Below are 21,099 nucleotides of genomic sequence, written 5' to 3'. Positions count from 1 at the left end.
CTCGTTTGGAAACAATGGCAACTGGTGCCTCGTGCTTGGCAGCGGTGCTATAAATAGCCTCGCGCATGGCATTCGGAATGGCTCGATAGGAAGTTACGGGAAGCAGTGTCGATTGTCATTGTTGTTACGCGATTTCGTGAATAAAACTTAAAAAAAAAAAAAAAATTTTAATTAATGAAAAACCGTATTTTTTATTACTGCAACCGTAACCCGGAATAGGTTGATGAAAACCGTACTAATTACGGGAAAACCGGAGTAGTTGGCAGGTATGTGATGTGCTGAGCAGCACTAACCCGGTTTGTGCCACACATCTGGTTCTCTCGTAGAATCTCTATACACGTCCGCAGGTTCAGCAGAGACTGATTGATGTTTCCTGCAAGGGAACACACTATTGACTGCCACATAAATTCATGTCAAAACAAGCTCCCTCTGAACACATTACCTGCTTCACGAATACGAGTGCCCTCCGCCCCTGTCCTGCCTGTTCTCTCACTTCCTGCCAGGTCCACCAGACACAGCTGACTGACAGCCATCTGGTTCTTCTCATTCAAATAAGTTGGAAGGGCAAATAAAGGAATACAAATCCAAACAGTTCTTAATCCAGTCCCATAAATGTTGCTTTAGTTTCAGTTTACCTGTATGATGGTGTCACCATCCGCATCTAGAGGGGCCTGGGCCAGTTTGATAATGAACACGCTGTGGGAGCGACTGGATTCTCGATTTAGTCGCGTATTGGCCACCTTTCTCTTCTTCTGTCCTGGAATGACATCAATCCACATACTCTGTATTAACAGAGAGGTCTTCCTCAAAGTGTATGATAAACTATTTCATGGTCTGCTCAGTAAGAGGATTAAGTGAAGTCATTTCCCGGTCAGAGTCCACCCAAAGGCCAACAACACCAAGTCAGTCAAATCTAAGATCATCAGCACAAAAGGCCTTTGCAATTATATTTCCACGACTCACCTCGCCAAAATACCTGAAAAGCCTCCTCAGCAGACTTGACTTCCACCTCCATACAACCAGCAACGTACATGTTGTGGTTCTGATCCTCTCTGAGAAGTCTAGACTGAGGTGGCCTGCATTAAGAGCACAAACACATTTTAGCTTGTAAGTACATCAAAGTCCTTGTAAAGACAGGGTTAAGCCAGACCAGTATTTTAGTTTTGCCAATACAAAGCAGTGCAACGATTAGCAGCAGCAGCAGCAGGGAGACGACGTCAATACTTCTGCCATCACTGAAGACGTATGGATTATGGATGTCCCGATCCGATATTTGGATCGGATCGGCCGCCGATATTTGCCAAAAAATGCGTATCGGCAAGGCATGGGAAAATGCCGATCCAGATCCAGTTTTTAAAAAAACTCCGGTCCGTGTTTTCCAACGCACCTATCTAAATAATACATTCCACTTTTATGCTGCTCCCTAATTTCCGTTCCGCATTTTCCAGCACACCTTCAACACATCCATAGGTCTGTGGATTCTCACGCAGTTGCTTTTAGCTGCTGGCATTACACGCTCTTTCCTGTGTCTTCCTCTCACAGACAGCAAGCGCACCTTCTTACACACGTCACATACGTATACGCCCTCCCCAAGCAGAGAGGTAGCAGCATGGCTAACGTTAGCTGTGATGCTAGCGCAGCCGTGCTAGCAACGCTCCCTCTAAGGTGCGCGCCTGTGCAATTGTGCACGGCAAATCTATGCCACGCACAAAATCAAATAAAAAAATAAGTGCATAACAATTTTCGACACACGGACACGACAGAGAAAACAGTTTTCGTCATCATTGTTCAAATATTGTAACGTCTGTCGAGACGCTTATCTCCATTCGGTGCCACACGCCCACACCATCAAAATGCCGAGGCAAACATTTCCAGATCAACACCGTATGAAAAAAATTGTGATTTTTTTTAGTTGTGATTTCCTTCTCTGCATGAAAGTTTAAAAGTAGCATATATTAATGCAGTATGAAGAAGAATGTTTTAATGTAGACACAGAATCATCATACTGCTGTGATTATATGCATCAAGTGTTCATTCAAGGCTAAGGCAAAATATCCACATATATGTGGTGTATCGTGACATGGACTAAACATATCCACATATATATGGTGTATGGTGACATGGACTAAACATATCCACATATATATGGTGTATCGTGACATGGACTAAACATATCCACATATATATGGTGTATCGTGACTTGGACTAAACATATCCACATATATATGGTGTATCGTGACATGGACTAAACATATCCACATATATATGGTGTATCGTGACATGGACTAAACATATCCACATATATATGGTGTATCGTGACATGGACTAAACATATCCACATATATATGGTGTATCGTGACTTGGACTAAACATATCCACATATATATGGTGTATCGTGACATGGCCTTAAAATATCGCAATATTAAAAAAAGGCCATATCGCCCAGCCCCAGTTCAATGATGCCATTTCTGTTTGTCATGTATAATTTTGTCTATTTTGTGTTTATCCTTGAATAAACAGGTCACTTTCTTGTTACCAACCATTGTGTATTATTCAAACTCCCCTAATTCAGCTGGCTAGTTGTTATCTAGAGTACTAAAACCCTTTTCAACATGATTCTGACAACTAAGTAGGCTAAATAACTTTAAACTTTAATACATGCTCGGATAGGCCAGTATCGGTATCGGATCGGAAGTGCAAAAACAATTTCGGTATCGGATCGGAAGTGCAAAAACCTGGATCGGGACATCCCTAGTATGGATCGCATTTTATAGAATGTATTGCCAATTCTTGCAGACTGCGTACACACATGAACATTTCGGAGCTACAGTACACCAGAGTTTGCACACCCTTATGACTGAAGCTGAGGTTTGCACTTGTGTACGATGACACTGCATCATGACACCTGTTTCATATGTTGTACTAGCACTAGGCCTGGGTGATAAATCAATTGTATGGACAAATTTTAGTTTTTTGTTGCAGACGTTTTAAAAACTAAGAAAATTGTTTTTCTCCTCTTGCTCCTGCATGCTTTTTGCCCCTAGGAGCTTCTGTAGCGTTCACCCTTGGTGGAGATTCACACACACGGCAACAAAATAGCTACTGCTAACGCACACGAGAGAGAAGAAAAGTGTCGTCATTGGTTTGGATTTCTGACAACAGGCGTCCAACAGGTAACTTTGCACGCTGCAAAGTTTATTTAAAAAAAGACAGCAGCACAACAAACTTATTGCAGCACCTGAAAAAGAGGAATCTAGCCACATGGCGGAAACAGAACAAGACGACGAACAAGACCGCAACAACGAACAAAAATACTACTGCTTATAAAGCAGCTTCCTGCGGCAAAATCGTTTACTTCAGGTACCATTTTTGATAAGAAAGGAGCACAACTGAGAACGAGAACTGAAGGGTTGCTCTAAAGATGTGGTGCCCAAACAGTGAAAAAGCCTGTGTTTATCCACTTACTAAAATTATTGAGCCCTCTCAATGTTGGAGTTGATCATTTATTTGCATACATTGTGCAATGCTACATTTTTGTTCACGGAAGTATTTAATTTGAAACATAAGATTTAAGTTTGCACTTTATTGATCTCAATACTGCAGTCTATTTATTTTCACGGAAAGTGCAATGTTACATTTTTGTTTACGGAAGTATTTTATTCAAGACAAAGCTTTTGCCTCCAAGTGCAGGCTCTTAATTTAGTTTTGTGTCAATTAGTGTACCGGTATACAAAGGGCAAATGATATTTGTTCTAAAAAGAACAACTTTATTAAAAAAAAATGTTTTTGCCAAGAGTAAGACGCAGTGTATGTTCACTAGGGATGATGTTCGAAACCGGTTCTCCCGGTTATTCGATAAGAAAAGAACCGTTCGATAAGAAAAGAACCGATTCCATGGACTCGAATCCCTTTTTGAGAACCGGTTCCCGTTATCGAGGCCACTATAGTAAAGAAAAGGAGTTGGTTCTTTATTCGAATCCCATCCCACAGGAAATGCCCTGTGACACATCCCAGGAAATGACGTAGCTCAGTCATTAGGCGGCAGATACAGAAGCAGCAACAACAATGGACCGGAAAAAAACGCCTCAAGGCATGGCTTCATTTTGCAAAAAAATATGATGAGGAAACGGCTATCTGCAATTATTTCCATGCATCGCTCTCTTGTAAGGGGGGGGAGTACAACAAGCATGATGAAACATGTCAGGCCGTACATAACCTAAGGTTAGAGAAAGGTGTCGTGGAGTCATTCCTGGAGGAGGCCACACTGATGGACCCCAGAAGGATGTTCCAATAGCAGCAGAAGTGCACTTTTTGGAGAGCTGTATTATTTTCAGTTTCGTGCCTGATTTTATTTAACACTATATTATTATTTATACACCTATAGTGATCACAGAGACAGTTTGTTTTTGTGTTACTGTATATATTTGTTTTTCTGAAAAATCCCACTTAATATACTTTGGGTAACAGTCAAAATTGATTTATTTAATTTTTTTAGAGGGGTAACAACAGTCAATATTTATTTATTTTATTTTATTTTTTTCTTATAAAATAAAAGTGAGCTTTTGTTAAACCAAATATTGTGTTGTTTTTTTCCATATACAACAACCTATCTGGATTAGATAAGAGAATCGATAAGGAATCGGTTCGATAAGAGGATTCGATAATGGGCTCGAACTCAATAATTTCTTATCAAACATCATCCCTAATGTTCACGCTGTGTATCTCTGTAAATGATGGCATTCTTTGTCTCCTTTCAAACAACAGTATTAGTTTTTGATCAAATAAATGCAAAACGTGTTTTAAAGTTATCTGTCATTTGTATTTACTGGTTTACATCGCCCAGGCATCACTAGCACAATATTAGATTTAGGTTTCCAGCAATGGCAAAGTATACAAAAAGTACATTCTGCACACGCAAGTGCAACAGGGATGCTGATTCTAAATGTGAAACTTAAAAAAGGTGAAGTTTGCAGCGGCTAGGTGGCTGCTTTGAGCCAGAATGTACCGTTACTCGCATTAGAACATTCCGCAATCAATAAAACCTGCCTTTGGAGCAAAGGAACAATGTCACATTACAAAAGCAGTGTTTGGAAAAGCATATGGTCTCACTCACCAGTTTAACACCAATATTGCAACATTAGCAATCATTTAGAAATCCTTTAGTTCCAAGATCTCTACTGAAATAAGGCTCGTGCGATGGGCATACAGGTAAAAGCCAGTAAATTAGAATATTTTGAAAAACTTGATTTATTTCAGTAATTGCATTCAAAAGGTGTAACTTGTACATTATATTTATTCATTGCACACAGACTGATGCATTCAAATGTTTATTTCATTTAATTTTGATGATTTGAAGTGGCAACAAATGAAAATCCAAAATTCCGTGTGTCACAAAATTAGAATATTACTTAAGGCTAATACAAAAAAGGGATTTTTAGAAATGTTGGCCAACTGAAAAGTATGAAAATGAAAAATATGAGCATGTACAATACTCAATACTTGGTTGGAGCTCCTTTTGCCTCAATTACTGCGTTAATGCGGCGTGGCATGGAGTCGATGAGTTTCTGGCACTGCTCAGGTGTTATGAGAGCCCAGGTTGCTCTGATAGTGGCCTTCAACTCTTCTGCGTTTTTGGGTCTGGCATTCTGCATCTTCCTTTTCACAATACCCCACAGATTTTCTATGGGGCTAAGGTCAGGGGAGTTGGCGGGCCAATTTAGAACAGAAATACCATGGTCCGTAAACCAGGCACGGGTAGATTTTGCGCTGTGTGCAGGCGCCAAGTCCTGTTGGAACTTGAAATCTCCATCTCCATAGAGCAGGTCAGCAGCAGGAAGCATGAAGTGCTCTAAAACTTGCTGGTAGACGGCGGCGTTGACCCTGGATCTCAGGAAACAGAGTGGACCGACACCAGCAGATGACATGGCACCCCAAACCATCACTGATGGTGGAAACTTTACACTAGACTTCAGGCAACGTGGATCCTGTGCCTCTCCTGTCTTCCTCCAGACTCTGGGACCTCGATTTCCAAAGGAAATGCAAAATTTGCATGGTTGGGTGATGGTTTGGGGTGCCATGTCATCTGCTGGTGTCGGTCCACTCTGTTTCCTGAGATCCAGGGTCAACGCAGCCGTCTACCAGCAAGTTTTAGAGCACTTCATGCTTCCTGCTGCTGACCTGCTCTATGGAGATGGAGATTTCAAGTTCCAACAGGACTTGGCGCCTGCACACAGCGCAAAATCTACCCGTGCCTGGTTTACGGACCATGGTATTTCTGTTCTAAATTGGCCCGCCAACTCCCCTGACCTTAGCCCCATAGAAAATCTGTGGGGTATTGTGAAAAGGAAGATGCAGAATGCCAGACCCAAAAACGCAGAAGAGTTGAAGGCCACTATCAGAGCAACCTGGGCTCTCATAACACCTGAGCAGTGCCAGAAACTCATCGACTCCATGCCACGCCGCATTAACGCAGTAATTGAGGCAAAAGGAGCTCCAACCAAGTATTGAGTATTGTACATGCTCATATTTTTCATTTTCATACTTTTCAGTTGGCCAACATTTCTAAAAATCCCTTTTTTGTATTAGCCTTAAGTAATATTCTAATTTTGTGACACACGGAATTTTGGATTTTCATTTGTTGCCACTTCAAATCATCAAAATTAAATGAAATAAACATTTGAATGCATCAGTCTGTGTGCAATGAATAAATATAATGTACAAGTTACACCTTTTGAATGCAATTACTGAAATAAATCAAGTTTTTCAAAATATTCTAATTTACTGGCTTTTACCTGTACACGTCTGTGCAAAACAGCTGTGATTGACAGCCATAAATGCAAATTTAATATATCATTCAGGTTGAAATGCATTTTTTTTACTTCTAATTGTGACATCTATTCTCTTAAACCTCTATTGGTAACACATGCCAGCCACTAGTAGTGTTCTTATGTTTTTTTATTTACATTACGGTAGTTTAAATTTGAAGCCTGCTGCAAACTACCTTTTTAATACTAAAAGCATATTGAAGCTTTCATAACAATTGGATAATACATATGAGGTCGCCCGGTAGGTTGCATATGGCGTTCACTGGCCACGTACATGAACTCAGTATTCTGGCGCACAGGTGTACCACCACCATTCCACCTAGTAAGAAGAAAATAGAATCATTTGATTTCTAGCTACTCTGAAAATGTAGTTCAACAGTAAATATCTGAACATGTTGACAGATTTTTAAATCTACATTTCCATGTTTTATGTGTGTACTCACTTTGGCCTGATTGCGTCCTCCTGATTTTCCTCGAGAAGATCATAGATGTAGTTGTTGTAGATTTCAATGTAGGACACAAAGATGCTGTAGCTGCTGTCCTCATCCACGCCCTCAGCTCTACAGGCCTCCTCCGACGTAATCATATCAGCCATTTCAGGATCAAGCTTCTGTCTAAAGTTCCAGTAGCAAATTCCATATTAATTAACAAAATTTACATAGAAGCTTTCCTTTAGAGGTATTGGGGCAAAAATATGCACACAAGCATCACTGTTATCGCTCCTCAAATCACACGTTAGTCTGTGTAGCTTGGGCTGATAACCGATATATAAATATGTTCGCAGTGTCGGTACTCTCTATTAGTCCACAAAATAAAAAACTTATAATAAACAATGTGTTAACCTGTTCTACAACAAAGGAATGCATATATTGCATTCCATCTGTTGTGATCTGGCACTCTATAGAACATTTATTTAACTGGAACTTGAGTTGAGTTTGAGTTTGAGTTTATTTCGAACATGCAATCATACAACATGATACATCACAATCTCCAGTTTCTCTTTTCAACATGTTCGAAAAGGAGTAGGAAGAAGCAGAGCTTATTTAATCCTACCCCTTTTCTTTTACATAACAGTTGCTAAAACTTTTGTTCACTTCCTGTTCTCAATTTATTCACAATATACTCCATAAGTAATCACAATAAAAAAATAAGTAAATAAATAATAATTGGTGAAGTAAGTTACATTTCATATGTTGAGATAAGTAAGATTATTTTGTGAGTGAAAGAATGAATGAGTTAAATAAATTCAGAATGTTTATCATGGTTCTTCTTCTTTGTACTTTGTAAACACTTTAAGTTTAAAGAGTTTCTTGAAGTGGATCATATTAGTACATTGTTTGATTGCTTTGCTTAATCCATTCCATCATTTAATTCCACATACCGTATTTTCCGCACCATAAGGCGCCCTGGGTTAAAAGCCGCGCCTTCAATGAACGGCATATTTCAAAACTTTGTCCACCTATAAGCCGCCCCGTGTTGTAAGCCGCATCTAACTGCGCTAAAGGAATGTCAGAAAAACAGTCAAATAGGTCAGTCAAACTTTAATAATATATTAAAACCAGCGTGATGTGGGCGCGCACGGAGTCGTATATCAACATGGACAGAGCTGCGTGAAAAAAGCCACCCGGCCTCTTCGCGTAAACTTAAACTTACCTTAACCACTCGCTCATCTTTTCTTCATCCATCCCTTCGAGTTAGCTTTTATGATGACGCCGGCTGGAAAGGTCTCTTTTGGCAAGGTCTTCCTTTTGAATATCACCATGGGTGGAAGTTTCTGGCCATTAGCATGGCAAGCTAGAACCACAGTGAAGGATGACTTCTCATTCCCTGTGGTGCGAATATTCACCGTACGTGCTCCCGTTGTATCCACAGTGCGGTTCACAGGAATATCAGTTGCTGTGAAATAGTAATCCGTGTGCGGATGGAGAGATTGCGTCTTTTCATGAACCGGATCCCTGACGCTTAGTAGGAGCCATTTTGTGGTCTTTACAGATGTAAACACACAAAGGAAATGAAACATACCGGTACGGTAATATCCGCGCGCTTTTTCTTCTTCTACGCGGGCGGGTGGTTGCTTACAGTAGAAGAAGAAGCGCTTCCTGTTCTATGGGGGCGGGTGCTTACCTTGGTGGTTGCTTGCGTAGAAGAAGAAGCGCTTCCTGTTCTACCGGGAAAAAAGATGGCGGCTGTTTACCGTAGTTGCGAGATCGAAACTTTATGAAAATGAATCGTAATATTAATCCATATATAAAGCGCACCGGGTTAAAAGCCGCACTGTCAGCTTTTGAGTAAATTTGTGGTTTTTAGGTGCGGCTAATAGTGCGGAAAATACGGTACTGATATACTGAAGGTCTTAAGTGTTGTACGTGCATACAAATGTTTTAAATTACATTTCTCTCTAAGATTATATTTCTCCTCTTTTTTTGAGAAGAATTGTTGTATATTCTTGGGTAGCAGGTTATAGTTTGCTTTGTGTATCATTTTAGCTGTTTGCAAATTCACTATGTCGTAGAATTTCAATATCTTTGATTCAATAAATAGAGGATTTGTATGTTCTCTATATCCAACATTATGTATTATTCCAACTGATCTTTTTTGTAACACCGTTAATGAATGAAGTGTACTTTTGTGATTATTTCCCCATATTTCTACACAGTAACTCAGATATGTAACACTAGTGAGCAGTAGAGAATATGAAGTGATTTTTTGTCTAGGACATGTTTTGCTTTATTCATTATTGACGTGTTTCTTGCTACTTTATGTTGTATATATTGTTTACGTGAGATTTCCAGTTCAATTTATCATCAATCATTATACCTAGAAATTTGGTTTCATTTACCGTATTTTCCGCACTATTAGCCGCACATAAAAACCACAAATCTACTCAAAAGCTGACAGTGCGGCTTATAACCCGGTGCGCTTTATATATGGATTAATATTAAGATTCATTTTCATAAAGTTTCGGTCTCGCAACTACGGTAAACAGCCGCCATCTTTTTTCCCCGTAGAAGAGGAAGTGCTTCTTCTTCTACGCAAGCAACCGCCAAGGTAAGCACCCGCCCCCATAGAAGAGGAAGCGCTTCTTCTTCTACTGTAAGCAACCACCCGCCCGCGTAGAAGAAGAAGAAGAAGAAGCGCGCGGATATTACGTTTCATTTCCTTTGTGTGTTTACATCTGTAAAGACCACAAAATGGCTCCTACTAAGCGACAGTTTTCCGGTTCATGAAAAGACGCAATCTCTCCATCCGCACACGGACTACTATTTCACAGCAACTGCCTAAAGACTTTCAAGAAAAGCTGGCTACTTTCCGTGCATATTGTAAAAACAAGATAGCTGAAAAAAAGATCCGGCCAGAGAACATTATCAACATGGACGAGGTTCCACTGACTTTTGATATTCCTGTGAACCGCACTGTGGATACAACGGGAGCACATACGGTGAATATTCGCACCACAGGGAATGAGAAGTCATCCTTCACTGTGGTTCTAGCTTGCCATGCTAATGGCCAGAAACTTCCACCCATGGTGATATTCAAAAGGAAGACCTTGCCAAAAGAGACCTTTCCAGCCGGCGTCATCATAAAAGCTAACTCGAAGGGATGGATGGATGAAGAAAAGATGAGCGAGTGGTTAAGGGAAGTTTACGCGAAGAGGCCGGGTGGCTTTTTTCACGCAGCTCCGTCCATGTTGATATACGACTCCATGCGCGCCCACATCACGCTGGTTTTTAATATATTATTAAAGTTTGACTGACCTATCTGACTGTTTTTTTGACATTCCTTTAGCGCAGTTAGATGCGGCTTATAACACGGGGCGGCTTATAGATGGACAAAGTTTTGAAATATGCCGTTCATTGAAGGTGCGGCTTATAACACAGGGCGGCTTATGGTGCGGAAAATACGATACTCTTTCAATTTCTATTCTGTCTATTTGTATTTGTGTTTGACTTTCTCTTCTACTGTTACCAAATAGCATTATTTTAGTTTTACTGAGATTCAACGATAGTCTGTTTTTGTCAAACCATCTTTTTAATTTGTTCATTTCTTCTGTTATTTGTCGTATCTTCTGTGTGTTCTCTCCTGAACAAAACGCTGTTGTATCATCCGCGAATAATACTAACTTTAAATCCTTTGTAACTTTACAAATGTCATTTATATATAGATTGAATAATTTAGGTCCTGGTATTGATCCCTGAGGTACACCACAGGATATATTTAGCGTTGTAGAGGTGTGTTCGCCTAGCTTCACGTATTGTTTCCTGTTCATTAGATAACTTCTTATCCAGTTTAAGACTAACCCTCTGATGCCAAATCGTTCTAGTTTTTTTATTAAAATATTGTGATTAATTGTGTCAAATGCTTTAGTTAGATCCATAAAAACTGCTGCCGCACATTTTTTACTATCTATTGCATTGGTAATTTCTTCTGTAATTTCAATTAAAGCCATCAAAGTTGAAACATTAGCTCTATAACCATATTGGTTCTCTTTGAGTATTCTATTTTTATTTATGAAACTCTCTAATCTGTTATTGAACAGTTTTTCAATGATTTTAGAAAATTGTGGAAGTAAGGAAACAGGTCTATAGTTTGTAAATTGGTGTTTGTCGCCAGTCTTGTAAATTGGTGCAACTTTAGCTATTTTCATTTTGTTTGGAAATTTACCTGTTCACGGAAGATACTGTTGTGGGGGTGGGTGTTCCCCCCTTAATATCACTGGAGAGGGAAAAACTGGTTTTCTATGAATGGACAGCATTTGCATGTACCTGGATGAGGCTGATTTTGGAATAGAAACATTTTCCCTCCGTTGGCGCTCCAGCAGGGCATCGACTTCATTCTGTACCTCTATGCCATTTTTATCATCGGTCTTGAAAACCTAAGAATTCAAATGGACATTTATTATCATTTGTATCAACTAATACGTTTTTTTTGTCCTGTCCAGCTCCTCAGGCAAATCATATAGTTGATGTAGATGCCCATATCGGCTGTTCAGATTTACTTTACAAAATAGAAGTGTAGGATACTTCTCTTGTTGCATTATTTGTATTAGACTTTATTAATTGTATTTATATTATCATTTGGTGCAGGAGGGGATAGAAAGAGAAAAAAAGAGGGGGAAATTGTGGGGACAAGAGGGGGATTAGACAGAGAGACGCAAACACAACAATAATAACAACAACAACAGAGCAACATCAGCAAAATATGACATGTACAAATATGATGGTAAAAGTGATAGCAAATAAGCAGTTAGCGAAAATAAAAAATAATACAGAAATGACAATGAGCATTATTACACTATTACTACGACTAATTATTACACTACTACTAGGGATGTCCCGATCCGATATTTGCCAAAAATTGCGTATCGGCAAGGCATGGGAAAATGCCGATCCAGATCCAGTTTAAAAAAAAACTCCGGTCCGCATTTTTCAGCACACCTTCAACGCATCCACAGGTCTGTGGATTCTCACGCAGTTGCTTTTAGCTGCTGGCATTACACGACAGGCTCTTCTCACTCTTTCCTGTGTCTCCCTCTCACAGACAGCAAGCGCACCTTCTTACACACGTCACATACTGTCACGTCATACGTCACATACTGTCACGTCATACGTCACATACGTATACGTCCTCCCCGAGCAGAGAGGTAGCAGCATGGCTAACGTTAGCTGTGATGCTAGCGCAGCCGTGCGGGCAACGCTCCCTCTAAGGTGCTCGCCTGTGCAATTGCGCACTGTTTAAGTGTCCTCTGCGCATAGCAAATCTATGCCACGCACAAAATCAAATAAAAAAATAAGCGCATAACAATTTTCGACACACGGACACGACAGAGAAAACAGTTTTCTTCATCATTGTTCAAATATTGTGACGTCTGTCGAGACGCTTGTCTCCATTCGGTGCCACACGCCCACACCATCAAAATGCCGAGACAAAAATTTCCACATCAACACCGTATGAAAAAATTAGTGATTTTTTTTAGTTGTGATTTCCTTCTCTGCATGAAAGTTTAAAAGTAGCATATATTAATGCAGTATGAAGAAGAATGTTTTAATGTAGACATGCAAGCCTTGAAAGAAAATGTTGACAATCAAGACTACATTTCCTGCAAATTGGTGCATTTCTACCCTATATTTTAACTTTAGATTTATTCTCATATCAAACTCTTTTGGCTGTCTTTTTGACACTTACATCAGGCGCCCCCCTCCACACCCTGGATTATAAATAATGTAAATAATTCAATGTGATTATCTTGTGTGATGACTGTATTATGATGATAGTATATATCTGATAGTATATATCTGTATCATGAATCAATTTAAGTGGACCCCGACTTAAACAAGTTGAAAAACTTATTGGGGTGTTACCATTTAGTGGTCAATTGTACGGAATATGTACTTCACTGTGCAACCTACTAATAAAAGTCTCAATCAATCAATCAAAACACATAGAATCATCATACTGCTGTGATTATATGCATCAAGTGTTCATTCAAGGCTGAGGCAAAATATCGAGATGTATATTGTGTATCGCAATATGGCCTTAAAATATCGCAATATTAAAAAAAGGCCATATCGCCCAGCCCTAGTTCAATGATGCCATTTCTGTTTGTCATGTATAATTTTGTCTATTTTGTGTTTATCCTTGAATAAACAGGTCAGTTTCTTGTTACCAACCATTGTGTATTATTCAAACTCCCCTAATTCAGCTGGCTAGTTGTTATCAAGAGTACTAAAACCCTTTTCAACATGATTCTGGCAACTAAGTAGGCTAAATAACTTTAAACTTTAATACATGCTCGGATAGGCCAGTATCGGTCAGTATCGGTATCGGATCAGAAATGCAAAAACAATATCGGTATCTGATCGGAAGTGCAAAAACCTGGATCGGGACATCCCTAACTACTACTACAACTAATACGTTTTTTAATGTTGGATTTTTTAATTAATATGTGTATTTAACAGGGCCAGGTATACACTGTACATGAGACATGTCATATTTTACCGCATTTGTAGCAATGGCTAACCCCGGATTTCCACTGAAATTTATTCAAGTCAACGTGTCCAAATCCACTGCCTGCGGAACGGCACAGACATGACATGGCGATGAAGTTCTACATTCCAGCATTAAATATACGCAGAGCTTCTATATTTGCTGTTTGTAGTAAGAAATTAATATTCTTGTGTTGGACAGGAAGTCATGCACAAACACAAAAATAAATTATACAGTTTTGCTCTAAAATAAAATACTCAGTTTTTCAAGGCGGATTCTATTTTACACTTTTAAACGTCCTAATGGACTTGAAGTAGGGCTGGGCGATATTGCCTTTTTTTACTATCGCGATATTTTAAGGCCATATCGCGATACACGATAAATATCTCAATATTTTTCCTTAGCCTTGAATGAACACTTGATGCATATGATCACAGCAGTATGATGATTCTATGTGTCTACATTAAAACATTCTTCTTCATACTGCATTAATATATGCTACTTTTAAACTTTCATGCAGAGAAGGAAATCACAACTAAAAAAAATCACTATTTTTTCATACGGTGTTGATGTGGAAATGTTTGCCTCGGCATTTTGATGGTGTGGACGTGTGGCACCGAACGGAGATATTGACGTGCGGAGTAAGCCCTTTTTATTGTCTAGCGGGTGACTTTTCAAATGATGCTATATATTAGCAGTGTAGCGGACTGTCCTGGGTTCGCCTATACAGTGTACTTATCGAATAAAATAATAAACGGGAGACATTAGAGCAGGTTCGGTAGCCACCGCTTCTTTAATGTCAACATCACACACCTCCTTCCACAACCACACACACCCTACGTCACAGCCCTACGGCAACAACTCTGGAGGGACAAAACTCCTCCTCTTTACCTAACACACTCCGGTAACTTGGGACACCCTGAACTGTTTGTTACAGCAGTAATGCTACTTTTTATAGCAACGCTTTTGTCCCACACTTGACAAATTACGGTTGTCTGTTCGACATCTTACTTGAAGCCAAACCACCGCCAGACGATGGACCACCTGCTGTTTTTTGGGGGAATTAATTATTCCTCCATTTGTTACCAGATTCTAGGGATGTCCCGATCCAGGTTTTTGCACTTCCGATCCGATACTGACCGATACCGATACTGGCCTATCCAAGCATGTATTAAAGTTTAAAGTTATTTAGCCTACTTAGTTGTCAGAATCATGTTGAAAAGGGTTTTAGTACTCTTGATAACAACTAGCCAGCTGAATTAGGGGAGTTTGAATAATACACAATGGTTGGTAACAAGAAACTGACCTGTTTATTCAAGGATAAACACAAAATAGACAAAATTATACATGACAAACAGAAATGGCATCATTGAACTAGGGCTGAGCGATATGGTCTTTTTTTAATATTGCGATACACGATATACATCTCGATATTTTGCCTTAGCCTTGAATGAACACTTGATGCATATAATCACAGCAGTATGATGATTCTATGTGTTTTGATTGATTGATTGAGACTTTTATTAGTAGGTTGCACAGTGAAGTACATATTCCGTACAATTGACCACTAAATGGTAACATCCGAATAAGTTTTTCAACTTGTTTAAGTCGGGGTCCACTTAAATTGATTCATGATACAGATATATACTATCAGATATATACTATCATCATAATACAGTCATCACACAAGATAATCACATTGAATTATTTACATTATTTATAATCCAGGGTGTGGAGGGGGGCGCCGGATGTAAGTGTCAAAAAGACAGCCAGAAGAGTTTGATATGAGAATAAATCTAAAGTTAAAATATAGGGTAGAAATGCACCCATTTGCAGGAAATGTAGTCTTGATTTTCAAAAATTTATTTCAAGGCTTGCATGTCTACATTAAAACATTCTTCTTCATACTGCATTAATATATGCTACTTTTAAACTTTCATGCAGAGAAGGAAATCACAACTAAAAAAATCACAAATTTTTTCATACGGTGTTGATCTGGAAATGTTTGCCTCGGCATTTTGATGGTGTGGACGTGTGGCACCGAATGGAGATAAGCGTCTCGACAGACGTTACAATATTTGAACAGTGATGACGAAAACTGTTTTCTGTGTCGTGTCCGTTTGTCGAAAATTGTTATGCGCTTATTTTTTTATTTGATTTTGTGCGTGGCATAGATTTGCCGTGCGCAAAGGACGTTTGAGCAGGCGCGCACCTTAGCGGCTGCGCTAGCATCACAGCTAACGTTAGCCATGCTGCTACCTCTCTGCTGGGAGAGGACGTATACGTATGTGACGTATGTCGTGACAGTATGTGACGTGTGTAAGAAGTTGCGCTTGCTGTCTGTGAGAAGGAGACAGAAGAAGGAGTGGGAAGAGCCTGTAGTGCAATGCCAGCAGCTAAAAGAAACTGCGTGAGAATCCACAGACCTGTGGATGTGTTGAAGGTGTGCTGGAAAATGCGGAACGGAAATAGGGAGCAGCAGAAAAGTGGAATGTATTATTTAAATCTGTGCGTTGGAAAACACGGACCGGACTTTTTTTAAAACTGGATCTGGATCGGCATTTTCCCATGCCTTGCCGATACGCATTTTTTTGGCAAATATCGGCGGCCGATCCGATCCAAATATCGGATCGGGACATCCCTACCAGATTTGCACCTTCTTTCTCTTGTATTAGCGCTCGCACCACTCCGCTAGCATCACACCTAACGTTAGCCATGCTGCTACCTCTCTGCTCGGGGAGGACGTATACGTTTGTGACGTATGACGTGACAGTATGTGACGTATGACATGACAGTATGTGACGTATGTGACGTGTGTAAGAAGGTGCGCTTGCTGTCTGTGAGAAGGAGAGACTGGAAAGAGGAGGAGAGCCTGTAGTTTAATGCCCGCAGCTAAAAGCAACTGCGTGAGAACGTATACTCGATATCACGATATAGTCATTTTCTATATCGCACAGAGACAAACCCGCGATATATCGCCCAGCCCTAACTTGAAGTCAACTTTTCAAATGGTTTCCAGATGTAATTTCACCCCTTTAACACAACTGGATGAGGACATGCTGACTGTGAGGTCCAAAATTAACTAATCATATACCGGATTTTTCGGACTATAAGTCGCTCTGGAGTATAAGTCGCACCGGCCGAAAATGCATAATAAAGAAGGAAAAAAACATATATAAGTCGCACTCGAGTATAAGTCGCATTTTTGGGGGAAATTTATTTGATAAAATCCAACACCAAGAATAGACATTTGAAAGGCAATTTAAAATCAAGAATAGTGAACAACAGGCTGAATAAGTGTACGTTATATGAGGCATAAATAACCAACTGGTATGTTAACGTAACATATTGTAGTAAGAGTCATTCAAATAACTATAACATAGAACATGCTATACGTTTACCAAACAATCTGTCACTCCTAATCGCTAAATCCCATGAAATCTTCTTCCTCGGTGTCGCCTCTGGTATGTCCTTTCTTTCTGCTGCTCGACTGCTGTTTTCTGCTGCATATTTCACTACGTCCAGCTTGTAATCTGCAGTATATGATTTCCTTTTCGGTGTCATTTATGTTCAGCCCTTCTGTTTTTATAAGTTACCGCCAATGTTGGCGGTAACTAATTAATTATTCCTCCATTTGTTACCAGATTCTAGCGATGTCCCGATCCAGGTTTTTGCACTTTCGATCCGATACTGACCGATACCGATACTGGCCTATCCAAGCATGTATTAAAGTTTAAAGTTATTTAGCCTACTTAGTTGTCAGAATCATGTTGAAAAGGGTTTTAGTACTCTTGATAACAACTAGCCAGCTGAATTAGGGGAGTTTGAATAATACACAATGGTTGGTAACAAGAAACTGACCTGTTTATTCAAGGATAAACACAAAATAGACAAAATTATACATGACAAACAGAAATGGCATCATTGAAACTAGGGCTGGGCGATATGGCCTTTTTTTAATATTGCGATACACGATATACATCTCGATATTTTGCCTTAGCCTTGAATGAACACTTGATGCATATAATCACAGCAGTATGATGATTCTATGTGTTTTGATTGATTGATTGAGACTTTTATTAGTAGGTTGCACAGTGAAGTACATATTCCGTACAATTGACCACTAAATGGTAACACCCGAATAAGTTTTTCAACTTGTTTAAGTCGGGGTCCACTTAAATTGATTCATGATACAGATATATACTATCAGATATATACTATCATCATAATACAGTCATCACACAAGATAATCACATTGAATTATTTACATTATTTATAATCCAGGGTGTGGAGGGGGGCGCCGGATGTAAGTGTCAAAAAGACAGCCAAAAGAGTTTGATATGAGAATAAATCTAAAGTTAAAATATAGGTACGAAAACTGTTTTCTGTGTCGTGTCCGTTTGTCGAAAATTGTTATGCGCTTATTTTTTTATTTGATTTTGTGCGTGGCATAGATTTGCCGTGCGCAAAGGACGTTTGAGCAGGCGTGCACCTTAGCGGCTGCGCTAGCATCACAGCTAACGTTAGCCATGCTGCTACCTCTCTGCTGGGAGAGGACGTATACGTATGTGACGTATGTCGTGACAGTATGTGACGTGTGTAAGAAGTTGCGCTTGCTGTCTGTGAGAAGGAGACAGAAGAAGGAGTGGGAAGAGCCTGTAGTGCAATGCCAGCAGCTAAAAGAAACTGCGTGAGAATCCACAGACCTGTGGATGTGTTGAAGGTGTGCTGGAAAATGCGGAACGGAAATAGGGAGCAGCAGAAAAGTGGAATGTATTATTTAAATCTGTGCGTTGGAAAACACGGACCGGAGTTTTTTTAAAACTGGATCTGGATCGGCAGATCAAATATCGGCGGCCGATCCGATCCAAATATCGGATCGGGACATCCCTACCAGATTCGCACCTTCTTTCTCTTGTATTAGCGCTCGCACCACTCCGCTAGCATCACACCTAACGTTAGCCATAACGGTAACTTATGCCGTAGCCATTTTAATAGCTACGGCAGTAGCATATAGCAGTTAGCATCTCATGACCCACAATGCACTTCTGCCATGACCCTCCCCTGCCGAATTCTTATTGGTTGACGTGTGTATGACGATTGCTGACGTGTGTGTGACGATTGCAGACATTTGCTTTGTATCTTCCGTGAATTAGATAAATAATATTATTTGATATTTTAGGGTAATGTGTTAATAATTTCACACATAAGGCCAAACTATGAAAAAACTGTGACTTATAATCCGAAAAATACGGTACAGGCATATCCCGGGCAGCTAAATGGGTCATGGGGGCCTGTGTCAAATACAAGCTGATACGAAGGCCGGCCAAGCAAGGGAATGGTGCGTATGTGTGCAACAGAATTAACTGTTTTGGGTTCGCTTTACTACAACTACCCTTGTCACATGATTATGCGCAGATTTGATAGATCTCATAACAGTCTCCGCTATTTTGCTGCACGTCGGAGCCGCAAGGGAACAGCGGTGGGGATTGTCAGACTGCGGATGCCAGCGCCGTTCCGCATCCAGTTGAAATCCGGGGTCATTTGCAATGCCGGTCCCTAAAAGGGCCTTTAAAATAACTACTACAATTACTCATGAACAATAAAAACTGTTAAAAAACACACGACAAAAGGCAAAAATAAACCCTTCACAGTTTATAATTCATGGTCATATGAGTGACCTTGTCTTAAAACACCTTTAAGTTCATGTCTGAAATTATGTGCATTCCTTACATATCTCTTGGCCTGGTAGGGCCCAATGCTGTTGAAGATCATGTCAAGGCAGCGAGGCAGAAGTCCACCCATGCCAGGCGAGCCCGTCATGGTGAATGTCTTCCCACTTCCTGTCACTCCATACGTAAATAGCAGACCTGCATTAAGAAGAAACAACAATCAAACAACATTGGATTAAATCGCCACAAACATAGCAAGTCATATTAAGTATCTGAAGATTAACCATGTTTTTACCATTTTTTCCATGGATGAGGTCATCAACCAGAGGTCTGGCAACACTCTCAAACAGCTCTGGTTGAGATATTAATACTCCAAAGACTTTCTTGAAAGAGTACTGTGTCTGTTGGACAAGAAAAGATTGAACAATTTTATGGTAAACATATCAAAACCAACTCACTCCTACTTTGAGGTGTGCTGTTTATTTAACAATGAGCGGAAATTAACAATTGAATACGTTTTCTTCTCGCTTCATAATGAAACTATCATGGAAACCTTAAAGGGGAACATTATCACCAGACCTATGTAAGCGTCAATATATACCTTGATGTTGCAGAAAAAAGACCATATATTTTTTTAACCGATTTCCGAACTCTAAATGGGTGAATTTTGGCGAATTAAACGACTTTCTAATATTCGCTCTTGGAGCGATGACGTCACATCGGGAAGCAATCCGCCATTTTTTCAAACACCGAGTCAAATCAGCTCTGTTATTTTCCGTTTTTTTCGACTGTTTTCCGTACCTTGGAGACATCATGCCTCGTCGGTGTGTTGTTGGAGAGTGTAACAACACGAACAGGGACGGATTCAAGTTGCACCAGTGGCCCAAAGATGCGAAAGTGGCAACAAATTGGACGTTTGTTCCGCACACTTTACCGACGAAAGCTAAGCTACGACAGAGATGGCAAGAATGTGTGGATATCCTGCGACACTCAAAGCAGATGCATTTCTAACGATAAAGTCAAAGAAATCTGCCGCCAGACCCCCATTGAATCTGCCGGAGTGTGTGAGCAATTCAGGGACAAAGGACCTCGGTAGCACGGCAAGCAATGGCGGTAGTTTGTTCCCGCAGACGAGCGAGCTAAACCCCCTATCGACCCTAGCTTCCCTGGCCTGCTGACATCAACTCCAAAACTGGGCAGATCAGCTTTCAGGAAAAGAGCGCGGATGAGGGTATGTCTACAGAATATATTAATTGATGAAAATTGGGCTGTCTGCACTCTTAAAGTGCATGTTGTTGCCAAATGTATTTCATATGCTGTAAACCTAGTTCATAGTTGTTAGTTTCCTTTAATGCCAAACAAACACATACCAATCGTTGGTTAGAAGGCGATCGCCGAATTCGTCCTCGCTTTCTCCCGTGTCGCTGGCTGTCGTGTCGTTTTCGCTTGCATACGGTTCAAACCGATATGGCTCAATAGCTTCAGTTTCTTCTTCAATTTCGTTTTCGCTACCTGCCTCCACACTACAACCATCCGTTTCAATACATGCGTAATCTGTTGAATCGCTTAAGCCGCTGAAATCCGAGTCTGAATCCGAGCTAATGTCGCTATAGCTTGCT

At 40.1% G+C, this 21,099-nt stretch overlaps 1 protein-coding gene and 1 non-coding gene across 3 annotated transcripts in view; both read right to left on the bottom strand.

Moving 5' to 3' along the window:
• Positions 1-21,099, bottom strand: part of kif23 (kinesin family member 23) — a 57,556-nt gene that overhangs the window by 33,434 nt on the left and 3,023 nt on the right. The window contains exons 4-12 of one of the 2 annotated variants that reach the window (XM_061969494.2): positions 19,776-19,881; positions 19,542-19,678; positions 11,588-11,697; positions 7,268-7,438; positions 7,099-7,143; positions 964-1,076; positions 636-757; positions 443-539; positions 294-373 (exon numbers count right to left, since the gene is read on the bottom strand). In XM_061969494.2, coding sequence (XP_061825478.2) covers positions 294-373; positions 443-539; positions 636-757; positions 964-1,076; positions 7,099-7,143; positions 7,268-7,438; positions 11,588-11,697; positions 19,542-19,678; positions 19,776-19,881 — 981 coding nt within the window. The remainder of the gene's footprint in view (positions 1-293; positions 374-442; positions 540-635; positions 758-963; positions 1,077-7,098; positions 7,144-7,267; positions 7,439-11,587; positions 11,698-19,541; positions 19,679-19,775; positions 19,882-21,099) is intronic. The other variant, XM_061969495.2, reaches the window with a different exon arrangement.
• LOC133613057 (Z30 small nucleolar RNA) lies at positions 835-931 on the bottom strand. The gene has a single exon (XR_009816387.2). It is a non-coding gene; the product is annotated as a Z30 small nucleolar RNA (small nucleolar RNA).

Source organism: Nerophis lumbriciformis, linkage group LG10, assembly GCF_033978685.3.
Source record: "Nerophis lumbriciformis linkage group LG10, RoL_Nlum_v2.1, whole genome shotgun sequence".
Lineage (NCBI taxonomy): Eukaryota > Metazoa > Chordata > Actinopteri > Syngnathiformes > Syngnathidae > Nerophis > Nerophis lumbriciformis.
This window is presented reverse-complemented; position numbering and strand designations above follow the sequence as displayed.